The sequence below is a fragment of the Larimichthys crocea genome, chromosome XXI (assembly GCF_000972845.2).
Source record: "Larimichthys crocea isolate SSNF chromosome XXI, L_crocea_2.0, whole genome shotgun sequence".
Taxonomy (NCBI): domain Eukaryota; kingdom Metazoa; phylum Chordata; class Actinopteri; family Sciaenidae; genus Larimichthys; species Larimichthys crocea.
In genome coordinates, this window is record NC_040031.1 from 6,055,995 (window position 1) to 6,080,479 (window position 24,485).

General features: G+C 40.5%; 1 protein-coding gene across 2 annotated transcripts; it reads left to right on the plus strand.

Annotated features, from left to right (window-relative positions):
• The first annotated feature begins 1,739 nt into the window (after positions 1-1,739).
• On the plus strand, positions 1,740-24,027 carry si:ch211-236l14.4 (SITS-binding protein). 2 transcript variants are annotated; one of them, XM_010732762.3, is made up of 11 exons: positions 1,740-2,083; positions 2,159-2,826; positions 4,215-4,386; positions 13,560-13,767; positions 13,928-14,078; positions 16,664-16,861; positions 17,237-17,505; positions 17,598-17,734; positions 18,741-18,862; positions 20,674-20,853; positions 21,040-24,027. In XM_010732762.3, the coding sequence occupies exons 2-11, from the start codon at positions 2,356-2,358 to the stop codon at positions 21,211-21,213; spliced, it is 2,082 nt and encodes a 693-aa protein (XP_010731064.3). In that variant the 5' UTR covers positions 1,740-2,083; positions 2,159-2,355; the 3' UTR covers positions 21,214-24,027. The 2 variants fall into 2 exon arrangements, with proteins under 2 accessions (XP_010731064.3, XP_027128604.1); XM_027272803.1 differs by having other exon boundaries at positions 1,740-2,826.
• The last annotated feature ends 458 nt before the right edge of the window (positions 24,028-24,485 follow it).

The following is a 24,485-nucleotide window of genomic DNA, read 5'->3' on the forward strand; positions in this document are numbered from 1 at the left end:
TGGCTGCCACACGGCCCACGCTAAACTTGAATTTCAGGGGTCCGAATGCACACACAAACACTTGCAAACACTCTCTACAGCACATGCTGAACATAAGAATGAACATGAACATAACACATTCTGTGACTACACATCTTTGAGGCAAAGAGTTGTATAAACATGTCAACATGTCAAGATGCTCTGTGTTTTGTGCATTCATTCACTGTGAGAAACAAACAACAACTGCAACACTGACGGTGTATGTGTTTGTGTTTCATTCTCAAACTAGTTGCTGTGAGGATAGAAGCACTGTTTGTTTCCTGCAAGAAACATAGTAACAACAGGATAATCTGTATCATTCTATCCTGAAAGTTCAAATTCTCAGAAAGTCACACATGTCTGATTTCCGGAGATTCTGAAATCGGCTACAGTGGGAGCAGGGTGATTAGGTAAAGTGCTCACACAGGTTCCCACAGCCTTATCCAGTGTCTCTGCCCCTGCCAAAGTTATGCGATGGATCGGGGGGGCTGACATGCATAAACGGGGACGGGGGCAGCTGATCTTCAAGGTATGTCAGCCGACACTCTTGGGATATCTTGTGCACAGCACAGGAAGACCTTAACCTACAAACATAACAACATTGTTCAAGTGATGATTCCTCTTGTCTTATTTTTGGGTCTGATAAAGTTGTTGCTAGATACCAATAGAGCCATGACCATGTTAAAGTAACACCTGTGTTGAAATAAATGTATAGTGACACTGAATTAAAATGAGTTGACATGACGCTTATACAGTTTAGGTTTCAGAAAGGTATGACAAAAGGGTTGAGCATTGCTTTGTGTTGTACAACCACATTGCATGAAGATTGACGCAGCACACTCATTTATTGCAAACAGCATGAGTCAGTCCAGCTACTGAACGTTGACATTATAACTCCAGACACAATGGATGTTGACAGTCCAAATGCCAACAAATGCCACCTTCGACCAGTCACACCACCACCCTGCTACCCTTGAGGACCTCATAAACAACATTCCTGCCCTCTTCTGCACAGCACATGAGCCATACAACGTTAAACCTCACATAATACGTTTTGATATGTCACAGCACACGTTGGATTCACCACAGATTATTGGATGTGTTCACATTTTGTTTTTTTGTTGTACAATTGTACACACATTGTTATTTGTTATGCAAAATATGTAATAAAGTGCCTAAAATGTGCCTGGAAAACTAATAATGAACACAACACATATTATGCAGGCTGGGAAAATCTCTGTTGGTCAGCTATTTGGCTAAACTGCTGCATGTTTAGATCAAATTTTCGACTGAAATCAAATCCTAATCGTTTCGAACAGCACAGTCTCCTTTCAGCATCCATTTGGTTATTGGTACTTGGTTATGATGAGCCACAGGATGAAGGTCTGATCCTGGACAGCAGGGATGGATTCTGGATGACAGGTTTGTAAACTGAAAAAAAAAAAAATGTCAGTACGAACCGTCCAAAGCCATCCAATCCAAATCTTTAAAACCAACTAATTTCCTGTAAAATAATTATTTATCCATGAAAATATATTATTAACCTCTTGGTCAATTTGATTAACAAGCCTATTAGATGTAGCCAATTAAACTAAACACAGCCACACGCATGGAGACATGAAGACAGTTTCACTCCCAAGATCGGTGCACATGTGATTTCAGACATCACCCTCTACTCTCCATCACCAACACAGCAAGATCAAGACGAAACCTTATCATGCCAAACCGGATGACAAGTCTCCACAGAAACTTTACGCACGGAGAGCGCGCACAGAGTTTGCGACCACGCGTGGGGGTCCCTCCCTCCCAGGCTGTCCGTGGCCTGCTTGCCCCGGCGGGTAGCTCCAAGACTCAGTCAAACCCTCCTGATCCCCCATTTCCCTCTCTCTACCTTTCCTCTGAAGAAACAACCCGGCGTTACGTCAGAAAGTGCAGGGCAAGCAAGACAGCGTCTTAGGAGCTATTCGCAGGCATTGCTGCCAAACCCGGCTTGGGGCTGCTCACGAGCTCACTGCAGCCAATGCAATTGACAAATCCAACTCTTTTAAAACAGCAGCAGTATGTGGTAAGTCAATTATTCATTCATACTGTTTTATTTCCCCGCTGGGATTTTTTTCTCACAGCTTTCTTCACATGACAGGTCTCTGTTGCTGGCACAATTGCGCAAAAAAAATCCAACAGTGTAAACGGTGTAAAGATAAAGAGTAGGCTGGTTTACCCTGTAGCCTCACTGAAAAAACACCATAACATGATGAACCAACAGAGATTTTTGACGCACAAAGATTTCTGCAGCATTTTTTGTGTTTGATTCTTTGCTGATCTCAAAAAAAAAACAACATGCCCCACGCACGAAATAGGAACCCTAGCCCCATCCCTGAGGTAACATGGGACACGGGATTGAAGGAGATGAACGAGACCTGGAAGGGAGCAATAGCCTGTCTCGGAGTGGCCGTCTTCTTTGTCATGACCATCGGGATCATATACTGGCAAGTGGTGGACCAGCCCAACAAGAACTGGATCCTCAGGGGTACTTTTAGCGGACTTATTTGGGAGAGAAGAACCCATTCGCTGGTCATACAGACCTTGACGGAGGACAAGACCTATGTGGAGATAGACGTGGGGAACGTAGGGAACCCAGACATCGAGGTTCCCTTCGTGAGGAACCTGTGCTGGCTGAATAAAACGGAGTTCTGCTATACGTGGGACTCGGTGGCCGAGGTGAAGATCTCTCTGGAGGTGAACGAGGAGACGGAGACGGAGTGCTACAGTATGACTTGGGCGCCGGTGCACTGTCATGTGGAGTTGAAGGTAAGGTTTCTCACTCAAGAGCCAGTGAGTGTTATGAAAGGGTCATTTTACTTACTTTACGCGTCAATTTGCAGTCTAGGGTACTGAACTTAGACTACTGACTTAATTAGCATGTGATTGGGCATGACTGCTGTGATATTGCTGCACAATCTATAGCACATATGATAATGATCATGATATGATATGATAAGTAAGCCTTATATTCACATTTATACATATGGCCAAACACAATATCAACCACATTTTCTCATATAAATCAGTTTGTTGATTATGTTTCAGAACTACATTCACCTCATTTCAGTAAGCACCTGTTAATATCAAGTTGATAGAGAGAGAGAGAGAGTTAAACAAGTAGAATGCACATAAAATGTTTGATTTAATAATTTCAAACTGTTTCTGACATCCCACTGAATTATTTCAAACAAAACACAGTCATGATGCTTGAATGTCTCATTTGAGTTGACACAATGACCAAAAACATAAATGAGTTTGCGTGATTTCCTCATCCTCATCCTCCTTTTTTTAAAATTACAGCCCTTGATTTAACTGCACTCAGTGGAAAACATCCTGTTTAATCTGCCTCGTCACAGTTGTTATGCTAGTTGACGTGCACAATACTTACTGTACTTTCCCCCCAGCTTAATTATCAAAGGCATTTAACTATTGGGATGTTTGGGGAGGTTAATCTGTCCCCACTGGAACATTCCTCGCCATAACTCCATGTCATGTGGCACAGAAAATCTTTCCAAACTTAAGTCGCCTTAATTTGTTTTTTTTCTTCTAATTTCTAAAAACTCTCAGGTGACCACTTGGCACCTGTTTTCAAACTCTCTGACAGAGCCGGGGGTTTGCTGACGTGAAATAAATGAGTTTGCGCATTTGTCCCACATGCGTAAAGACGCTTTGAGGAAGTACGAGCTGTCTCTTAGAAAACACTCTTGTCATTCAATCCTTTCTGCGGGTGATGCTTTCTGAGACAGTCCCCAGTACCCTGCGTTAAAGTTACAGTAACTTAGACTGAATGTCAAATAACACTGGGAACATTTAAAGTCCAATTCACCTTACAGACACTCATAAATGAAATCTACACTTATCATTTGCTTTTAAGTCTGCTTTTTGAGTGCTCATATAAACTTTTTCAAATGCTCACTAAATGGTGGTGGTGGTTTAGATGTGTGTTTGAGGGTGTCGAATGAGTAAAAAACAAATGAAACTTGCATTTTATTCTACCCTCATTTTAATCTCAACCCTGCCACTAATTTTTATATACGCCACTTGTATTTTCCTTTTTTTTCCAGTCAGTATCAATTTCATATGTTTCATATGTATGCTGTGGTTTCCATTTTCACTCTGTCCTCATGAATGAAAAAGTGTGTGCATAATTTCAGGACTGCTTCTCCATGACCAATGTATCCTGGTACGGCGGCGCCAGTGTCCGGGGTCAGACCTGGCCAATTAATGATCAGAACGCCACAACGCAGCCCTTCACTGTGAGTGATCTTAAAGACAATCCCTCTGGCTTTGGATCTGCCCTGGAACGCTACTTCCTGGGCTCATCAGGTAAGAGATCGTTGATGGAAGGAGATTTACTGTTAGTGGAGAGTGTCTCATCAGCTAAAGTCTTCTTCACATATAAGGTCTGTTACAGCACGAAAAAAACATTTTCAGGTCTTTAAAATGACACAGAGTCAGCTGTTTTTGCCACACATACCATTGGTGCAGGGTTAGCACAAGGGCTTGGGAAATCTGACCCCACATCAGCGGGTATACAATGTGTGGCGTGAATACCAGGGCGTGAGGGAAGCCCTGTGGATGTTGTTGTGTCTTTCCACCTCCCCTCATGTTTGTTAGTGTTTAAGCTGAGAAAAATGTCCCGACCACCTCCCAGAACCAGCATCCCCATAACACACACATCACTGACTGGATAGTACAGCTGTCCCACAAATAGGAGTGAAACACAATACTGTCTGTGGCATCTCAGTTTATTAATTTAGAGCTTAGACTACAAAGGGAAGTAAACCACCTTTACCATCTTAAATTAACTCTTAGGGGATACCGAGGTAATTGCCTTTTGTTGCTATTAAAAGGGCAGGTTGGATGAGGGCCCTGCTGACTCTTATAACTCACCAGGTTATTTTGGGGGTGTTAGATTTTATCCGGGGGGGGCAAAAGGGGGAGGCTGGCGGATGTGAATGGTTAATGTAACTGATGAGGAACGTGTGGTGTTTGTGTGTGCGTGTGTGTGTGTGTGTGTGTGCGTGTAGATGTGTGGTAGCGGGTGTAGCATTAACCTCAGGGAGTTTGCTGTTGGGGTTTGCTTACTAAGCTGCTGCTCAAACTAACCAACTTTATGCTTTGATTTGACATAAATCTTATTTTACAATCAGACTGGAAACATCGCAAAGAAATGCAAGACATAGCAAAATCCTATTATGCACACGTGCACATTGCGCAAATGTGCTTTTTTTTCCCAACGTATACAATTATGTGATTGTGCATCTGTGTGTGTGTATTGAGTAGCTACAAAGTAAAGTGCCAGCCAGCGTCATGATCAGGGCAAAGGGTGTGATATCAAACAATGAGGTGATACAAAGAACCATCAATTTCAGACACATTCATTTACAAACTGACAGAAACAAATGCATACACACACATTTTTGGGATGTTATGTAACACAGTGGCAGGTTTAACAGGAGAGTCACATGACTCAAATCCCTTTCCCACCTTACGAGAGGACGGCGGGTAATTATCAGGACCCTGTAACCCTTTGTGTCTCTGTTCAGCTTTGGTCAGAGAAAAAAAGAAAAACAGATGAAAAAAGCAGATGAGATGAGAACAACTGTTTGAACGTTGCCAAGTAACGACTCACAGACACATACTGTACATAGCCCCAAACATAGCAAACTGATGCTCAGCAATGACAACGATTCCTATTGGAGCATTAAAGGTATATTTATCATGATATCATGCTTTAAAGATTTTGTTTGGCTTTCCCATTCAAGATGAGCAGAAATTATTAGTGATAAATGATCTTTGATCAGGTTGGATGTGCATATCCCCTTATGCATACAGCTCATGAGTTACAAACTCATGACAGCCTAAGAATGTAGGCTTCAGATTTGGCTAATTCAAGAATATGTCACGTTTCAGAACATTACGTCCACAGTTGTTAAATGTCCTGACTCAAGGTGCACTAGGTAATAATCTGATTCAAGTAGGTGATGCTGTTTTTGCATTACATTAAGACTGACACAGAAGTGGTAAAAAGGTGTGCACACCTTTCATACTTGCAAAAAACAGACTGTTTTATATACTGTATGCATTGATAATCAGTAAATACATCTGGAACAAAGTTTAAATTAAATTATGCCAAAGTAAACTACTGCAAGTGTGCATCCTTTATGAGAACCATGATTGATTCATTTCAGGGGTAGGTATATGTTCTATTTTTTAGTCTCTGTTTTGTGTGTAATGCAAATTATTGCAAGATTTGATATCTACTTGTTACTTGAACAAATTATTGATAAAATCCTGTATAAGCACCACTGATCTCCTGCAAAATAACCATGCAAGCATATCTGTGCTCTTGAACTCATCAGACAAATGTTCCAGACAGTGAGAGAAGGTCTGGACTTCCATTTAAAGTTGAAACACATTTATCTCACTTTTCTACATAACCAAACAAACCCTCACATTATTTCATCTCATCTCCATCCAAAAACATCAGAACATCAGACTGCAAGAGCTGCATTTGCCATCTTCTTCTTTCCTACAGCTCTAACAAATGTGGTACCTGAGGTATCACTTTTTAAATTGCAGTAGATGACTGTGGCTGTGCCAAACAGCATGATGTGGTAGAGTCTTAACTGTGTTATTGTTGTGGTTAATAGTGGTGGGACAGGAAACAATTATAGCAGCTTTTATGGAGAAAAAAAATCAAAATTTATGTGTGGATAGTAAACAGGATTATTATTGGGAACTGTGAGTTTATGCAACCGTGTGAAGGCTTAATCAGATTATTGATTTGTTCCTAGTTTTGGCAGCGAAACGTTATTATTTCTGCATGTAAACCGACCAAATCTAATTGAATGCAGGACTGGAAAATCACTTCCAGCATGTAAAACAAAGACAACATACAAAATCAATCTTTTTTTTAATGTTGACTTGATGTCATTTATAACTGTATTTTGTGTTAATTGTTGTGTTGCACAGAAAACTCAATGACTGGGTTTTCAGTGTCCACAAAACAAAAAAATATTAACTGCACTTGAGGCACATCTCAGTCAGTAATATTAGTTCCTTCTTAGGAAAAGCTGCTTTGAACTCACATTAAGCACATAATTTTTTTTTAGAATAGTAACACTGCTTTTAACAAGGAGAGAGGAGTTGGATTGACTATGTTTGAAACAGATCTTCTTAATTAGCCAGCTGGCTAACACTGGCATGTTTACAGAAATATTGCTGAATGTGTGTTGTCCTTATAAATAAATAAATTAAATTAAATTACTGTCCTTTGGACCAATAGAGTCATTAAAACTGTATAGCGATGCTCCCACTGAATTCGGTTTTTACTCTCATGAGTTCATACGAGATGAACTGAGTTTCAGTCCACAGAAAAAAGAACTTGTTTTCCACAAAACAGATCCGTAAAAGGCAGCACTCCAGTGGTAATAAAAAAGTAAGAGTCACCACATGTCTTGACCATTTTGGTGAATTTTATTTATAATGAATGGACTGACAAATCTCTGTTTCGGCATAAAGCCTTTACGAGAGCGATGATTCCAGAAAACAAACTTACTTCAGTATTAGTGCAGTATGCAGTTCAGTAATATCAGGCTTCACTGCTGTGTGAACCAACTGACTGTTAGTAAAATTTCTGTCGTACATGTGAGCCGTTTTGTGTGCATGGGACCTGTCTTCACTGACTCTAGTTAGTCATAGGAGCACATTATAACTCTGGTAGGCAATATACAGTTGTGACTGACGTTACTAACTTAAGAAGACTCCTGGGGACGGTTAACGATCAAGACTGATAGATTGAAACATAAAGCGACAGAGCAACAGAATGATAGTATTTCATATTAAAAAGAATCAGGAAGAGACAGCAAAAAATAGCAAAGTAAAGAAGAGGTAGACAAGTAAAGCAGAGAGACAGGAGAGAAAATATATGCAACAGTGCAGCGGAGTGACATTTGAGAGTGTTGCCAACTGGAGAACTTGTCATAGCCCCACCTGTCTTTATCCATACAAAAACAACTGGGCTACTAAGAACAGATTAGATATCACCGAAGCCACATCCTGCATTAAAAACATAAGAAGGGACTCTCGGGGAGAAGTTGTCCCAAAGCTTTAGGGGCTTATTACTACATTTACTCAACGGGGGGTTTTCGGATTGCAATTTATCATTGGGGTTCTACTGAGCAAATGTAAGCTGAACTAGTGTTGGATAAACTGTCGAAATGCAGATAGTTATATTTTGGAAAATAGTTACTGAACATGATCGAATCACATGACGTACCATTACAGTGTCCATGCCCTAAAATAATCAAATTAAACTAAAGATTCACCAACAGTAAGTAGATGCCATCATTATGTCTTCATTACTACTTCTGGTTTTCAAAATGAAATAAAGATTTTTAAATCATTTCATATATGGATAAACATTTTATAATTTCTTATAGTCATCAGAACAGTTTAGTCACACCCTTTTCAATGTTATGTGACATAACAAGTTGTCAAAAGGGGAATCAGAATATTGCTGCCATTACTAAAAAAAAGGGATTAGAAATAAATACTTAACATGTTTATTTTTAAAAATCTGAGATTTTACATTTCAGATTTTATATTTTATTTGTATCTGAGTAATTTATCCACACACAAATATGAATGTATTATCTTGGATACTTATATAAGATCTGGTATCATCCTGTCTGTGATATTAGCACACAGCGAGCAGCATATTTTTGTAGTTTTATATTTTAGGGTTAAAAATAAGAGAGTGGAAAAATTCTCTTATTAATTTAATATGGGTACATAATTCATCCTCAGAAGGCCTCATTCTTTCAAAGTCCACATACACTGATACTGGATGTTTACATCAGACAGATAACTTGGCTTCCAGTATTTCAGAATAAGGGCTTGAAGAGATCTATTTGTTTTCACAGCAGGCTGTTGTAATAAGTGAGAGTATGATAAGTCTAACTTTGACATCACCTAGCTGTCTCTTCAGTCTGGATCCAATAAAGGGTCATTTATCTACTGTCTCTTTATATTTGCTTTTTTGCTATGCTTGCCTAAAGCGAGCAGAGATTAGAATCAAATATCACTTCTGCAAGACTCATTAGACTCGACAGCAACTCCTTAAGATATCAGACCACCTCCTACACACACATGTATATATATATATATATATATATATATATTACCCCCCCCCCCCCTCCTAGTTCTCGGCTCTTTCCTCTCTTCTCCTCTCTCTCTCTCTCCCTCTCTCTCTCTCTCTCTCTCTCTCTCTCTCTCTCTCTCTGACTCAATCTTTCCATGTGGGATCCATAGAAATAATACTTTACTGCTCCTTTTCATTTGTTGTTTGGTCTCCCGGAGGGGAACAGCCAAGCTCAAGAGACAGATATGGATAAAAGTTATGTAACCGTAATAGGTTTTTGATTTTTTTATTTCATTCAGATAATGATACTTAATCTGCTTTATTTCATACAACAGAAGAGAAAAGAACAGAACCTTATAATAACAAGGATGAGAACAATGAGTAAAAGCATATTTCCATTATGATGCTTAATGGTGAGGCTGTTGCTCAGGAAGCAAGATAACCACAGACAAAATAATAGTCAAAATGTGATTGCTACTCAAGAATCTGAGTCCAGAACATCCACAGGAAAAGAAGTTTTAAAAATGCATCAATTTGAGCTATTACTTTATTTTTCGAGAGGAGGGGAATCTCAACTCAAGGTTCACATATGAGTTTTGTCCGGTCACAGATGATGATGAAAAACTACAAGATGCTCTTGAAAAAGCCAATAAGTGGACCTTGACTTATTTTCAAAAAGGCCAAACATTTTCACCAAGTCGTTTAAACACACAAACTTGAAGGGTGTCAATACTTTATCCTAATTTACAGAGCTATAGGCAGAGTGAAAGTGTGTTTTTACTTCTCTGATAGCTTGTGTATTTCTTTTTGCCAGTCCAAAATCATTTAGTCCTACATCTATGGAAATAAATGTTTAAAATATTCGCTAGAGAAAAAAAAAAAAAAGCTGCCCCAAAACACACCCATGTGTTACTCAATAGGTCACCCAGAGGTCCCTGGGCAGCTGCCCTGAAACTTCGACTCCCTCCGACAAGCAAGAGCTAAAACACTTTAACAATGACTCACTTAGCCAAATGAAGCCTTTGTTAAAAGCAAGCTGTCATCTCCTGTATGAGAGAGCTACTGTATGAAAATCAACCCTCAACATTTTCCACAGTCAATGTCTTACCTAATACTTTCCATCAAGACAGTAAAGAGAGAGGAGGATTGATACAACGGCTTCTGTCCGCTGGTGTAATTACAGCTCAGTATGTATCAGCTCGTTTGCATCCTTCTACATAACGTAGCATGTAATCAGTCTGCAGTTGTTCAGGTCAGTTGTTTCCTTCCTTGAATACGGAAGCCCCCCCCCCCATTTCTTTATATGAAATTAACCAAAATGTTGCAGTTAAGTTGTGTAAAAACATTAGTGCTGAGCTACTTTAACAATATGTCAAGTTCACCAGCAGATACTGAAGTAAAAAAAAAAAAAAGGATTATTGAAAAAAACATTTTTACATTACTTTAAATGTGGGATATTCTTGTCTGATCAGGACACATATTTGCTTGTGATATTTGTACTGAACACAGTGTCTCACCCTCGAAACAATAAAACTGATTGATGGTAGAAATAGAGCAGAGAAAATCTCTTTAGTGTTTCATTATTTTTTTCAATAAGAGGAATTGGAAATTTACTACATGGCAAGATCCCAGTTTTGTGGCCATCAATTTCTTGAGGTTGGGCACAGAAACTAAGTTTCCATTGTTAAGGAAATGCATGCCTGAACACACACACTCGCACGCACATGCTCACACACACATAGTTAGTGTTTGAATGCATCTTTTATAACCCTGGTCAGGTCTGTAAGTGTGCACAGGTGTCATAAATAACAGTATAAATATGACAGGTAAAAGAGTGCAGCCCATCTGGTCCACAGCAGCAGGGAGGCAGTGTTTTCCTCCAGAACAGCCACTCTCCAAGGGCCTAGACGCCACATTAAAACCTTCCTGACCCATCAGAAGGTGCATGGGGTCACCTCCGCTACCACCTCCAAACGTTCAGCAGACGGAGCAAGAGGAAGTGCAGAACCTTTATGGGTCCTATAAGTCCTGCTCTGTTTTTCTTGGAAGTCTACGGTTTCCCATTAAAGAAAGTGTGTGTGAATGTGTGTGAGAATGCACATATGCGTGTGACGAAGCGAATCCAAGTTTGCTTGATTTGTGTGTTCACTCAACAGCTGTAAAACTGAGCCATGTGTGTGTCAAATCACTCAAATCTGACCAATAAACTTTCATTTCATTCATTTTTTACCTTCGCCTATCTGCTGCTTTGAAGGTGAGCGGATACGGTCGGTCAGGCATATAATTTCGCTTTTGAGAGCTAGTGGAAAATATTTCGGGGGAAGCTTGGAGTGTTTAAGGAATTGTTCTAAAAATAGGAGCCCCCCCCCCTTTGCTTCCCCCTCATCTCCCAGGCACCCCACCTTGGCTGTAACTCAAGGCTTCAAACCTGCTTCACTTTCTTTAAATAACACTTATTGATTCCTGCTTCTGTCTGATATATGCATCTAGAGATACTGTGCAGTCAAAGATGAGCGTTTGTCTCGTACTGAGTTCTGCACTTGTATAACCAGGGTGAGAAGTTCATTTTCAATCAGGAGTTCTCCTATACGAAAAATGCTTACGAGTGCATGCAAAGAGCTTTGAGTAGAGCTGTATAAACACAAGTCAGGATTTAATACATTCAACATTAAAATCTGCATGTTTAGTTAAAGATGGAATAAAATGTACAGCTGTTTTTGACCAGATTGTCCCATTTCCTTGAGGCCCTGCAGTGTCATTTCCCATAAAAATTAAATATGACTCAAGAAGTCATGCTTGCAAACTTAAACTCTACTTTCCACCCTGTGTGCACTTTGGTAAAACACACTGTTTGCAGCCTGCTGTATCTGCACATCATTCTACAAGGCTGCTCGGTGTCTGGTGTACTCTGGTCGCCTCTATTTCCACTGCCTGCATTCCACTTCCATCCTTCCATAAAGCTGTAACATTTTCTCCCCTGCCCCACTTTCTACAACACTGTATATGCACATTATTGTTTGGGTGCACCCTTGATTTATTAAGAAGTCGTTTTTGGCCGCTCACTCCCTTAGGAGTTTAAATATATAGCAAAACTTTACATTTATCTGTCATTATGAATCTGTAACAAGCAGTTAAGTGGTGACCTAATACCTTGTGAGAGGCAGCTGAGGAGTTACCACTATCTCTTTGACATTATCCGTTGCAAACACGTGAGAATTACCCTGAGGTTGAAGGCTCTTCACTAGGCTTTATGCAGCACTTGAATACTGATCTCTGAAACTATTAATCTGATTATAAACCAGTACATGAGTATCCTGCCTGCTCCTGGTCCCTGCCTGCATGAGAACAGTAAGCCCATTGAAACTAGAGAGGGTGGCTGAAGCGAGCCAAGCTCTCAGCCCAGGTTCTCAGACTGTCTGCCCGCTTTGGAAACAGGTCTTGCACCCAGATCAGCTCCAAATCCCAAATCCCAAAACCCAAATCCCCTCCAAAAAAAAACTTGAGCAAGGGCACCCAGGGTCAGAATCTGGGTTGACAAAGCCAATGATCGATACTGGGTGGTTTCTGCTGAGCCGAGATGGGACAGACCCACATCAGAGCAAGGTGGTTAAAGCTGAGAGGGAGAAGGTGGGAGTCAGGACGGGTGAGAAGTGGTGAGGATAGGGGGTAGGGGTAACCTGAGAGGGACAAGGCATTCCTTGCAGGGCAACTACATCTGCAGACACAATTATCTGCTTCACATAATAAATCTTATCATTTCACACGGCCTCTGAAAGGCTGTATATACATATAGTAGTAGTAGTAAGGGAGTCCCTTCGTTAGAGATTTTTAGAGGGCTGATTACAGTTGTTCTTCTTTTGTCACAGAGAAAGAGAGAACAAGAGATGTCATTTAATGTTCTGAAGCAGATACTGATCTTCAATACCAACGTGACTTTCGATATATATCCCTGCTACCTAACCCTTCTCTCATTGGTGTGGAGTGTAACTTACCTACTCAGAAGTTGCCAGCCGTCCCAGGATAAGCTCATCTAACTGCATACTGCTATATCTCATTCTAGGGGGTGTTTTTCTCTCATCTGAGTGGAGCAATATCAGCTGACACAGCCCACACTCTACCTCCCACAACACTCTGTCAATCCGTCACGCTCATCCCGGTCTCAGTAACACTTGTGCGCGATGTCATATCAAGAGGAATCTGCAATGGACTGTTTTACCTTATGTCTGTTAGAAGTGAAACATTATATTATCTGTTTACCTGATTCTCTGAGGCATCAGTTTTGAATTTCTGACGCGCATGATGTAATTAACTAATATCCTGTAACCTCTCCCATCTGCTTCCCGTCATGCAGGTGTTGCAGTGCTTGTATCTCCTGATATTCCCTTGCAACTGGGATTGGACAGCAGACAGCAGTTTTGCCTACAGTCGCTGCCCAGTATGGAGCGTGTCCCTTTACAGTACACTGTGTGTGTGGCCCACAATGTAAAAGCTGCTCACCAGGAAGCAGTGCAACAATTCTCTCAGCATACCAGGGAGCTGCCCAACACGAAGGCGCTGTGGTTAGTTCGATTCAAATTCAGTTTATTGTCATAACAGCAATAAGTCAAACTGTGGTGCATCTGTCTGACTGAAAAATTGTGGGTATTTAGGGAGTCATAAAGTCTATCCATGTTCTTCAGAGCAGCAGGTGCTGTATGATCCCTCTGTGTTAACCCACAGGCTGCCATTCTGGAAGCTGCTCACCAATGTGGATTCAGGGCAGAAGGTGGAGAGGGAGCTGAGGACCTTCTCTAATCGTATAAGGAGACACCAGCTTGGGGAGGGAGTCATCAGCCTCAATGAACATTCCACCACCCTCCTCTCTGATATGGTACGTGCTCATCCTCACTGCCCACTGGACTGCAATGTACTGTTGCTAGCGCCAGCCTCAACATCTCCACGTGCTCTGGAGGCATAAAAGATAAATAAACATCAAGAGATCAATGATTGAAGCCAAGTGAGGATGGCAGTCATGGTTCAGGGGACCAACATGGGTCAACAAAAGGAGGAATAGAATATACATAAGTATTTTGACTATTGACAATAAAGACTTTTTTTTAATCTTCAAACCTAAAAATAAAACATTACTCAGTGGGGATTCTTTCGGATTGGGTGTTCTGTGCATCGATTGGGGAATTCTTGACATGAACCCTCAGTTAAGAACATGATGTTCAATGTTCATCTTACTGTGTACTAGTTGTACAACAATATATCTTTAAAGATTTCTACTGAAGTCAATGGAAAACATCTGAAAAGGAAATCTATTCAAAAAACAAGACACATTTTTATGACACACGGTTGGCTCAGTTTTCGCTCTTTTGGCCACATTTATTAATTATCTTCCACTTTGAGAGAAAAGCACACTTTCTTTGGCTCTGAAACCTCATTAGTCATGAGTCTAATCAGGAAGATTAACTACAATATATACAGAACAATTGCCTACTACTGTGCGTACCTGTTTTGGTACAAGTGTTCTTTGATTCATCCTCTCTACATTCAGCTACTACTTGTGCTATGTAGCTGTAGACTCTCTTAATCCTCCTCGTCAACCATCTGGACAGAGTCTGGTGAGGGTTCATCGGTCAGAGGCTCAAAACTGGTCAGGGATAGAGATGAAAGAGCTTACTTAAGTGGATATCCAGAGTCCTGGAGATGGGGAGCAAAGGAGGGAGGACAGGTTCACAGAAATGTCACGACGAAGAAAAAAGATTGTTTCGGGCTTCGCCTTCATATTGAAAAATTTGTTTCCCAGAGCAGAGAGTTTTTTGATTATGCTTTAAATCTTGTAAAGGTGATAAATCATGGTTTAGGTATTTTAAGCTTATTTCGCTTCTGCCATATCTGGTGTGTTTTAATACAAAAGGACAGGTGATATTATTCACATGTCGATGTTTACTACTTGCTTCACATTCATCCAGTTACTTTCCTTGAATGTTATTGGGAACTGCCTGGAAACAAGACCACCAGGACCACAGTCAAGGGAAGCAGATCTAAGTCAATACCTGGTGATATTCCATTACAAAACAAATATAGCCAAGAGAAGACAAACAGAGATCTCAGGTTGCTCTTAGCGTGGTAACTGTAGGATGGCGAAGAATTGAGTGTGTTGAGATTAAAAGGGATTCTAGCCAAGACTAACTTGAGTAGGTGATCCTGACACCGTCTTGATGCTGTGATCTGACCTGGTCCATGCAACAGAAGAGGAGGCAGTGGAGTTACACATATTCTGTCCATCAGGGAGGTTCAAGTTCAGGCATCTCATTATATACATATACATTGCTAACAGTACACTCCCATTACCATTTCAGAAGGTGTGAAAGGATAAAAACGGGGGAGAATATGGGAAGAATAACACACGTCGGTTGATAGATGCCATTTGGCAAGAGTTTCCGTTACCCACAATTTCATGACATCAAAGATATTAAACACCAGTTTTGTTGGCTTTACATCCCCTTCATACAGTAAGTGCTATAAAGAATTAGCCAAGTGTACAGTGCTGCATGGAAACTTATGGAAGAAGAAGTTGTCCATGAAGTGTAAGGCTCAACAGAAGTGTGACTTGCAACAATGATCCTTTTAGGGTTTTCTTTCACCCCAGTTTTACAAGTATTCATAAATTATCAGTCACACTATGACCTTTCTTTTCTAGTTTCCGTATTAGTTTGGAATGACTTGCTGGCCTTGGAAAATTTGGGTTAATAAGCCACGTTTCTAAAGTTATTCCTAAGAAACTAAATAATGCAGCTTTTGACCAACCTAGTTTAGATAATTATATGCATTTCACATTTAAATTCATAAGATCAGAGGACAAAAACAACATTTTAATAACTTACATAATATGTGTTAATCTACACTTTCTTCCCATGGCAGGTTCACCTTCTGGGGTCAACCTTTGTGTTCTTAAAAGGTTTTGTTCCACAGTTACGTAATCTGAAATCTCACTTTGACTTTACCATGATTATAATATACTGCATGTTAAATGCTTTTGACAGAGGTCATATTGTCACAGTGACTAGCTTACAAAGCAATGCACCCACATAGAGAGACCATTGTGTCAAATGTTAAGCCACAGCACGCCCCCCACATCTTACCAATGCCACAGCCCAGAACCTCAAACACTTTTCCACCTACATCAGACCACACGCAAAAGACTGGCTGTCATATATGATGGTTGACAGACAGGTCAATCCTTCCTCCAAATCAGAGGTACCTCCAAAATCTTTACACTTCACTAATATGATCCAGGCTGGACTACTGTAATTCACTCAACCTATATCAGGCTACCATTTCCCATCTACAAGTCATTTACAACAACTACAATGTAAACTTATTTAGATTAAATTTAAGCAGCTAATTGATGCTGGTATACATTAGGTATACCATCCTGACTGATCATAGCTCTCTGTATCTCTACAGGACCATGACTACCTCAACAGCAGGAAAAGGGGGATGTCCAAGAGACTGACCAGGGACCTCCCACTTGTCAAGCTTCTTAACATTTCCATCACCCTGTCCCCTTTCCTTGGCGTGGACACCACGCAGTTCCACAACTCCCTCATGGACGGCACTGAGGCCTACTGGCTCAGTCTCCCGTCAGCCCCCCAGGGACAGCTGGTAAGACCCGATTCAAGCGCACTCATCATCCTGTAAAGCACAGGTTTCTTCAATTTCTCACTCAAAGACTCAAAGAGTCTACAGTGTGACATTCCATTCACTGAAAACATATTCCACGTTTAAAACATTCAACCTTACTCAACTTATGAGAACATTTTAAAAAGAAACCAGACACAGAACAATTTCCAAAGCAGACACTTTCCATCTGCCCTGCAGCCTGTCTCCATTCACTTTGTTGTAGTCTGATAAAAAGCAGAGCAATGTGAACATGGCCTAATGCAGAAAATCTATCATTGCAATGGCAGAGGCACCATAATTCTTTCAATTAATCACCAAAATAGAAAATGATGGAATAAAATAAACTCTGTTCTTCAGATCCCTGTGATGAGTCAGTGGCGAGGAAAGTTCTGTGTAAAGCTAAACATCACCAACCCTGGAGCGGTGAGCTGGTTCCTGGACAGAGTGGGGTCCCTGCAGGCCCATTTGGGGATGGAGTATGTCATGCTGGAAGGGGGCGAAGGAAATCTGTTTGAGGAGCAAGCCCTGCGACCTCCACAGGCTTTCAGTGGAGACAAATATATCAGTCTGCTGGCCGACCTGGCCACAAGGATAGGAGACTCCACCATCGTGACAGCAGGCACACGGTATCTTATCTTGTCCCATCTTTACCCAATACCAACTACCATATCTGTCCATTTATCTTTTTAAAGCAGAGTTGGTGCTCTTCATGTCTTAGGTCAAGCCACAAGCCTCTGTTTGTGAGGATGACCCCCTTGCAGTCTGACTGGAGCCCAATGGGCCTGAAGGGCATCATTCCCTCCCTGCTGCACCATACTCTGCTGGGATACAACTTCCTCATTCCTGATGCAGTAGGTAATACCACAGCCTATGGGTCACTTTTCTCACCTTTAATAGTGCATTAAGAGTACTTCATAGTTTGCCCTTATATGAAAACAAAAAAGAGCATTATTTTTCACTGGTTCACAAAAAAAAGACAAAAAACACATGTGATCTTTGGCTCAAAAATGTCTTCCTGTAATATTATAAATTCCACAGCCAGTGAAACAGCTGATGCCTGTAAGAAAACTATTTACTTTGAAGTAGAAAAAACAGAAAGCTGTCATGACAGACAGATGACCTGATATAATTGCACTCAGACTCATTGGTGACTATTACATTTGTCCACGTACACCAAATTCTTCAGAGGATCTTTCACTCATTTCCTCTATCACCATATGAGGTAAACAGAAAATCACTCTTGAACAAATAAAGTAACAAAACAACAAGACCTGACAATGGCAATGGAATGGATAAAGCGCTGGTTCTCTGACACATGGGACAAGACAAACTGGCACAGGACAAAGAGAGACACGGACTATATATACACACAAGGTAAGGACACAGGTGGAAATAATCAGGGCGGAGAAAGGTAATCCCAAGGGCAGAAATTATGATTGGAATATGATTTAGGCATGATAACAGATAAGACTGACCTGTTTGCTCTGTTCCAGTTGCTACCAGTTCTCTCATAAGGACTTGGTATTTGCAACCAACACTGTTGACCAACAGCTTTACCTGATGTTCATTCCCCTATCACCCAAACTCTGTGCTTTTCTCCACCATTTTGGCATTTTAAATGCAAGTAGCACTGCATATAGACAAGTATATATAAGTATATACAAGTAAATGTGACAAGGATCAGGAGATTTAGTCGTTCTCCAGTGTGTTGTCTAGTGTATTTAGTGTATTTGGTTGTGAGGTTTATGCTCTTCCTGACAGTCCTTCTGGATATTTTTGAATCTACAACAATACAATACCAGTTCTCAACTGTTCAACTAACGTCTTCTCTGCCTTTGCCCATCTCTCTCTTTCCCTGCAGGTGGCTCTCAGTCTGGAGACCTGGTCACAGATGAGGAGTTGTTCATCCGTTGGCTAGAGATCACAGCCTTTCTCCCTGTTATCAGCTTCCACACACCGCCATGGGTCTGCGGAGAAGACCGGGTACATAAATAGAACTTGATTAAAAAAACACACACACACAAATCAGTCCGAGCTCCTCATGTAGCTACAGTAATTCAAGCTATCTACTCTATCTCTGTGTAATTACAATAGCACCATCATTGTTTTCCACACAAAAAAAGATTTTTGTGAAGATTTACAGAAGAGAGATCAAGTGAAATGATGCGTGAATGCTGCTAATTAGAAGTTCTAAAAGGGAGTGGGAGATTATCCTCCCATCTTGAATAGTGGCTTATGAAAAAATGTGAGAGAGGGAGAGTTTATTGACCCAGCAGCCTCTCCTCAATTCTGAGAATCAGTGGTGAGAAGTTCCCACCGGTGTGTCTGCGGAGACCTGGTGTATCAAAACTCAGACCTGGCTCTTCACCCAGCAGGAGAGGCAGGACTGAACCCTGTACCTCTCTGCTGGAAATCGGGAAAGCACTGTTCACCATGCACGGCAGGAAAACAAAGCCTTTAGTCTCAGAGAGTTCGGTGACAGATATTGATACTTTTGACAATGTGGGATGCATGCTCAGATTAACAAACAGAAAAGCACTTGCTGCTTCACAAGAGGATGAAGGCTCTTTTCCCTCCTGCCCTTCCCGTCTTCCCCTCAATAGGAGCGATTGTTTGGCCCTATCCCAACATCACCTGTGGTTAAGAGTCCATCTGTTCTGAATTACAATCCCTCCTCAAGATTTATGGTTCACTCTCGAGAGCCACTTCAGCAGGAATGATAATGAATTTGAGGACAAGTCTTGGAAAAATACTTTATTGTGGCAATTAAGATTTCCATGAGTAATTGACAAGTGTGACAGAGTGGGAGTGATCAACTGCTTTATTTCCACTAGGAGAGGACTGAGGCAGCAAAATATATTGGTTGTGACTTGTGTTGCGTGACAAAGATAAAAATAGGCCTTTTCGACAGCTAGACATTTGACAGCAGCAATGTTTTCCATTTTGGTCTCTTGCATGGCCTTAACTTATAAAATGAAGTGAGACTGAGTGGAAATTTTAGAGGAGAATTGACTGCTGCATTGAACGTGATAAATTAGTACTTTATATGAGTGTTTTATTGCAGTTTAGATGTGGCGCACCTTTATTTCCAGAATACGTGATACTTCAGTCAGTCATAGACAGGTCACAGCAGCGACCGCACTGGAATCAAATAGCAATAAAACCTCAAACCCACACACACGCCTGGCTTCTCAATTAGAGAAAGATCCACTCAAACCCCGAGCTGTGACTTCAAGCTCATTCCTACAAATGTTCTCAATCCCAACTCATAAAAATACATTTTTTATAGATGCGGTCAAGTTTTGTTTTTGTCATGGGACACTGAAGAGGATGTGACCCTTCCAGGAATGCTGAAGTAGTATGGCCAGAGGGAGACAGGAGAAAGACTTGGACAGTGTTAAACCACTAAGTCAACAATGAGCTGTCCTTAAGTTCTGTCTGCATGACTCAGTGAGTGACTGAGTGTAGAGATGGCACAAATGTCTTTTGCAGATTTCATTGTCAATATTATTCTTGTCTTGAAATCCTTGTGGCAGATGATTTAGTTAAGGAAATGGCTTTTTTCTTCTTGTTGGTTTCAATTCCTCAGTTGCTCTACATTTCTTGGCTAGACATTAATAATGTATAATAATATGTTCTGAATGAAAATAAAGCTCCACAAAAGGGCAGACAATGACTCTAAATAGACACTTAACTTTTATAATGGCAAGATCAGCTGGGACATGGAAAATCTGGTTATTTTTTACTGTAATCCTCATTATGTATATGTTCTTCTTTCCATTTGTGACCCATAGGTACTAAACCTAACTCGGTCCTACATTGCAAAGCACCAGAGGGATGTGGTTCCACTGATAGAAAAGTATGCAGAGGAGTGGCTGATGACGGGTAACCCCATCTACCGACCAATGTGGTGGCTCAGTCCCAACGACCCCATGACCTTCACCATCAATGACCAGTTCCTCATTGGAGACGAGGTGACTTAATGATGTTCTGATGGGAACGTATTGAGTTCTCTGTCAGCATCCGATATACTTGGCATCCGATAGTTCATGAATGAACCCCCCCACCCTGGCTGTAACCTGATGTCTTACTAATTAAGCATACAATCTCCATGACATCTGAATTTCTTTGACAAAACTGATGTGTATGTGCGTTTCCAGGTCCTGGTGGCACCAGTGGTGGAGAAGGGGGCAGTGCAGAGGGATATTTATTTACCCGATGGGGGCTTCCAGTGGCAGGACAGCCAGAACGCTCAGGTGTACGATGGAGGCACGTTCCTACAGGACTACCCTGTGCCCTTGGAGGAGGTGGCCATTTTCTTACGGAGAAGCTGAGTCATGTGACTGATCCACCAAGTCACCTGACTTTTTTTTTAAAATACTTGTGCTGTTCTCAACTTGCACTTTTCCACTAAAGACCATTGACCCTGTCTCAAGACCCTGTCTTGGGATGATATGTAGAAAGATCTTTTTATACTTGCACTTTACAGTTCAAAATGATTTGTGTTTTTTCTCCTTTGTGACAGTTTTTTCTTCCTTTTTTAAAAATGTTAATTAGTTTTACCTCTTGGCTGATTTGTTTCCGGAATTTTTGATCTGTTCTGCTTCTTTTTTTTTTCTTTTTTTTTTGTATGTAAGTTTCAGAGAAATCTCTGCATTTACATACTGCATTTCTACAGTCTTTAAATTTTTAGCTGCTGCTGGCTCTCTTGATAAGGAGGAACAAAGCAAGCCCCTTGTTTGCTTAAAAAAGAATCTGAATCTTTCAAGAAGACCAAATGAAGATATAGAAGGACAAAGGAAAATGTTTGAAAGGGTTTTTTTTCGGGAGAAATGCTTATTGGGAGGAAGTTAGCTCACAGAGAGCGTCATACCAAGACCTACACACCGTGGTACCGTATGTCTTGCTTACTCATCACAAAGGCTTTTACTTGAACCTATCAGGCCAATGGGCCGATGTTTTATGAATGTACCTCAAGTTATGGTTTTTCACTGCTTTATGGAATCATCACACACAACAACCCCTTAGCACTTATTCTTAGAGTAGTTTTACTTAATTTATCAACATACCACTCTGTTGGACACATCTGAATGTCCCTTAGTACTGTAGGCCAGATAAACATGAGGCCAAGCCACTGTAATTATAACTCTGGCTATGTTTGAATTAAGATGAGATGTTACCTTCTTACTAACCTGCTGTAGTAAGGGCTTTTAAATTGGCTGCTCTTTTCTTTTTGTTTTTTTTTGTTGGATGTTGTGTTGATTTGCTCTTTCATCTTCATGGGTGCAAAATTAAGCTCTAAAGAAAGCCTTGTTGACGACACCGTAGAGGTCGAAAAGGAGATTTTTTAATAGATAGTCCGACATGTTGGGAAATACACATATTTGTTTTCCTGTAGAGACTTAGATTAGAGTAGATTGATACCATTCTCATGTCTGTACCATTAAATATTAAAGGAACACTGTGTAGAATTTGGTGACATCTAGGGGCAAAGCTGCAGATTGCAACCAACTGAATACTGCATGTAGGAGAACCTACAATGGCAACTTGCAGAAAACTGGTCTGTTCTGTGCTACTGTAGAAACACGGTGATGCACATGGCTCTCTGTAGATATAAATGGTTTATTTTAAGGTGAAAACAAAAAACACAGTGATTATTATTTTCAGGAGATTATGCACTAAACTGACTTTAAGTTGCCACAAGCAGCTGGTTAGCTAATCTGGTCCAGTTTAACAACACCTACCTACCAGTACCTCTAAAGCTCACTAATTGACAGTCTACAATCTCTATATATTCTTGAATCTAATTAAATTTCATTTCAATTTACTTATATAGTGTATAACAGAAGTTATCTTACTTTCCATATACAGCAGGTTTAGACTATACTCTTTGTAATATTATTTACAGAGACCCAAACAATTCCCAACATGAGTAAGCGCTTGATAATGGTGGCAAGAAAAAACTTCCAACCACTTAATCTGTACAAGAAAGCTTCGTATTTATCATACAAATGTAGAAATGGTATCATCTTTTCATCTCCTTTTCAACAAGAAATCGAAAAAACATATTTCCCAAAATGTCAAACTATTTTTTCTAATACGTGGGCGCAAGAGCTCTTCAGACACCAAATACAATGATTCTCTCACATGTAAGAAATGTCTATTGCAGCCGTCTTGGATTTAGTAGAAATCTTTGAAAGCATACCTGTCATTTAAGGCACAGAGGTGCATCGGCCACTTGAGATAAACCCTGACGAGTAATCAAATTTCTGCCCTCGTGTGTACCTTCACTTTGCTTACTCTTTGGACTATCCTTGTAATCCACTTCCATCGCTAACTTTATTTCAGTAGCATTACTTATATAAGAGAATTGTTTTTATTTGGTTTGAACCCTGACTTAATGCTTTAGCCAGATGTTATGTAAATTAGATTACAGATGTTCTTCTGTGATTATATTCAAAACTAACCCATGAGGAAATGTAATCACTTTTGCACCATGATATATTGCTCTATGTGCAGTTAGTTAGCTTTTCTTTATTGATTTGCTCCTCACAAGACAATCTTAACTGGCCAGCAGTGATGATACAGACTCTTTGTCACTTAGTGAATGCTTTACCACTAAATTGATTGTGTAACTTTGATCTATCAAGTTTACTGTATCAACTCGAACACTCAGGTCTACTGAAGCTTATAAAATCACCAAATGTCTTAGTGCAACACAGTATGTTGTGAACACATTGACGTCTTAATCTATCCTAAAGCTGAATGTACAATGGACAAACTGTGATTTCCCAACCGAGCCCTCCGTGCGAGGAGCTTTTTGAGCTCCCGTTCTAATGCTTTTATGGAATGCTGTGGTATGTTCACGTATAAGTTGCAGGAAAAAAAAAAGCTTTGATGTGTTTATTCCTTCCCTCTACAGACTGAGCGAACCATGTGCCTTAATATGCCACTCTTAAATCTGGACAACAACGAGTGTCTGGATTATTGCATTATCAGCAATGTACATATTACGATGACTGTGCCATTACAAGTGTTTTTCTCTTCTGTAAATCAGAGAACTTAGAATGACAAAGTTGCAATAAAGTTTACATTTTCTTACTTCACTTCCTCGAGTAATTTAGTTTTCTTTGAAAGCTTTATTTCACCCAATCCAAAAAAATATACCTCAAATGCCACCAAAGGATTGTGGGATAGGCTGAAACACCCAGAATCACCCTAAATGGAAATATGAAAATAAATGTCGATTTCATTATGTAATTGCTTTCCCTTGTGGTATTTGTTGCATCCATGTCCGTGTCTGCTTGCACATGTGCATGTTCATGTATGTATGTGCATTATCATTAACACTCCTCGCTCTTCCTTCTCATGTCAGAAAGTCTATGTCTTTATATCTTTGAGCATGCTGACGACTCACGTTTCCGCTAATTCCACTTAAACCCAATAAAAGTTATTTATAGCTCTGGTGGGCATGCGATGGGAGAGATTCTCAGGGGAATCACATTCAGCTCAACCTCCGCTAAGGTTCTCTTCCTTACCTTCTTCTCCTGCTGCCCCTTGGCTGAGTTCCACCTTGGGGCCCCAGACCCTGCTCCTTTAGCGCAGT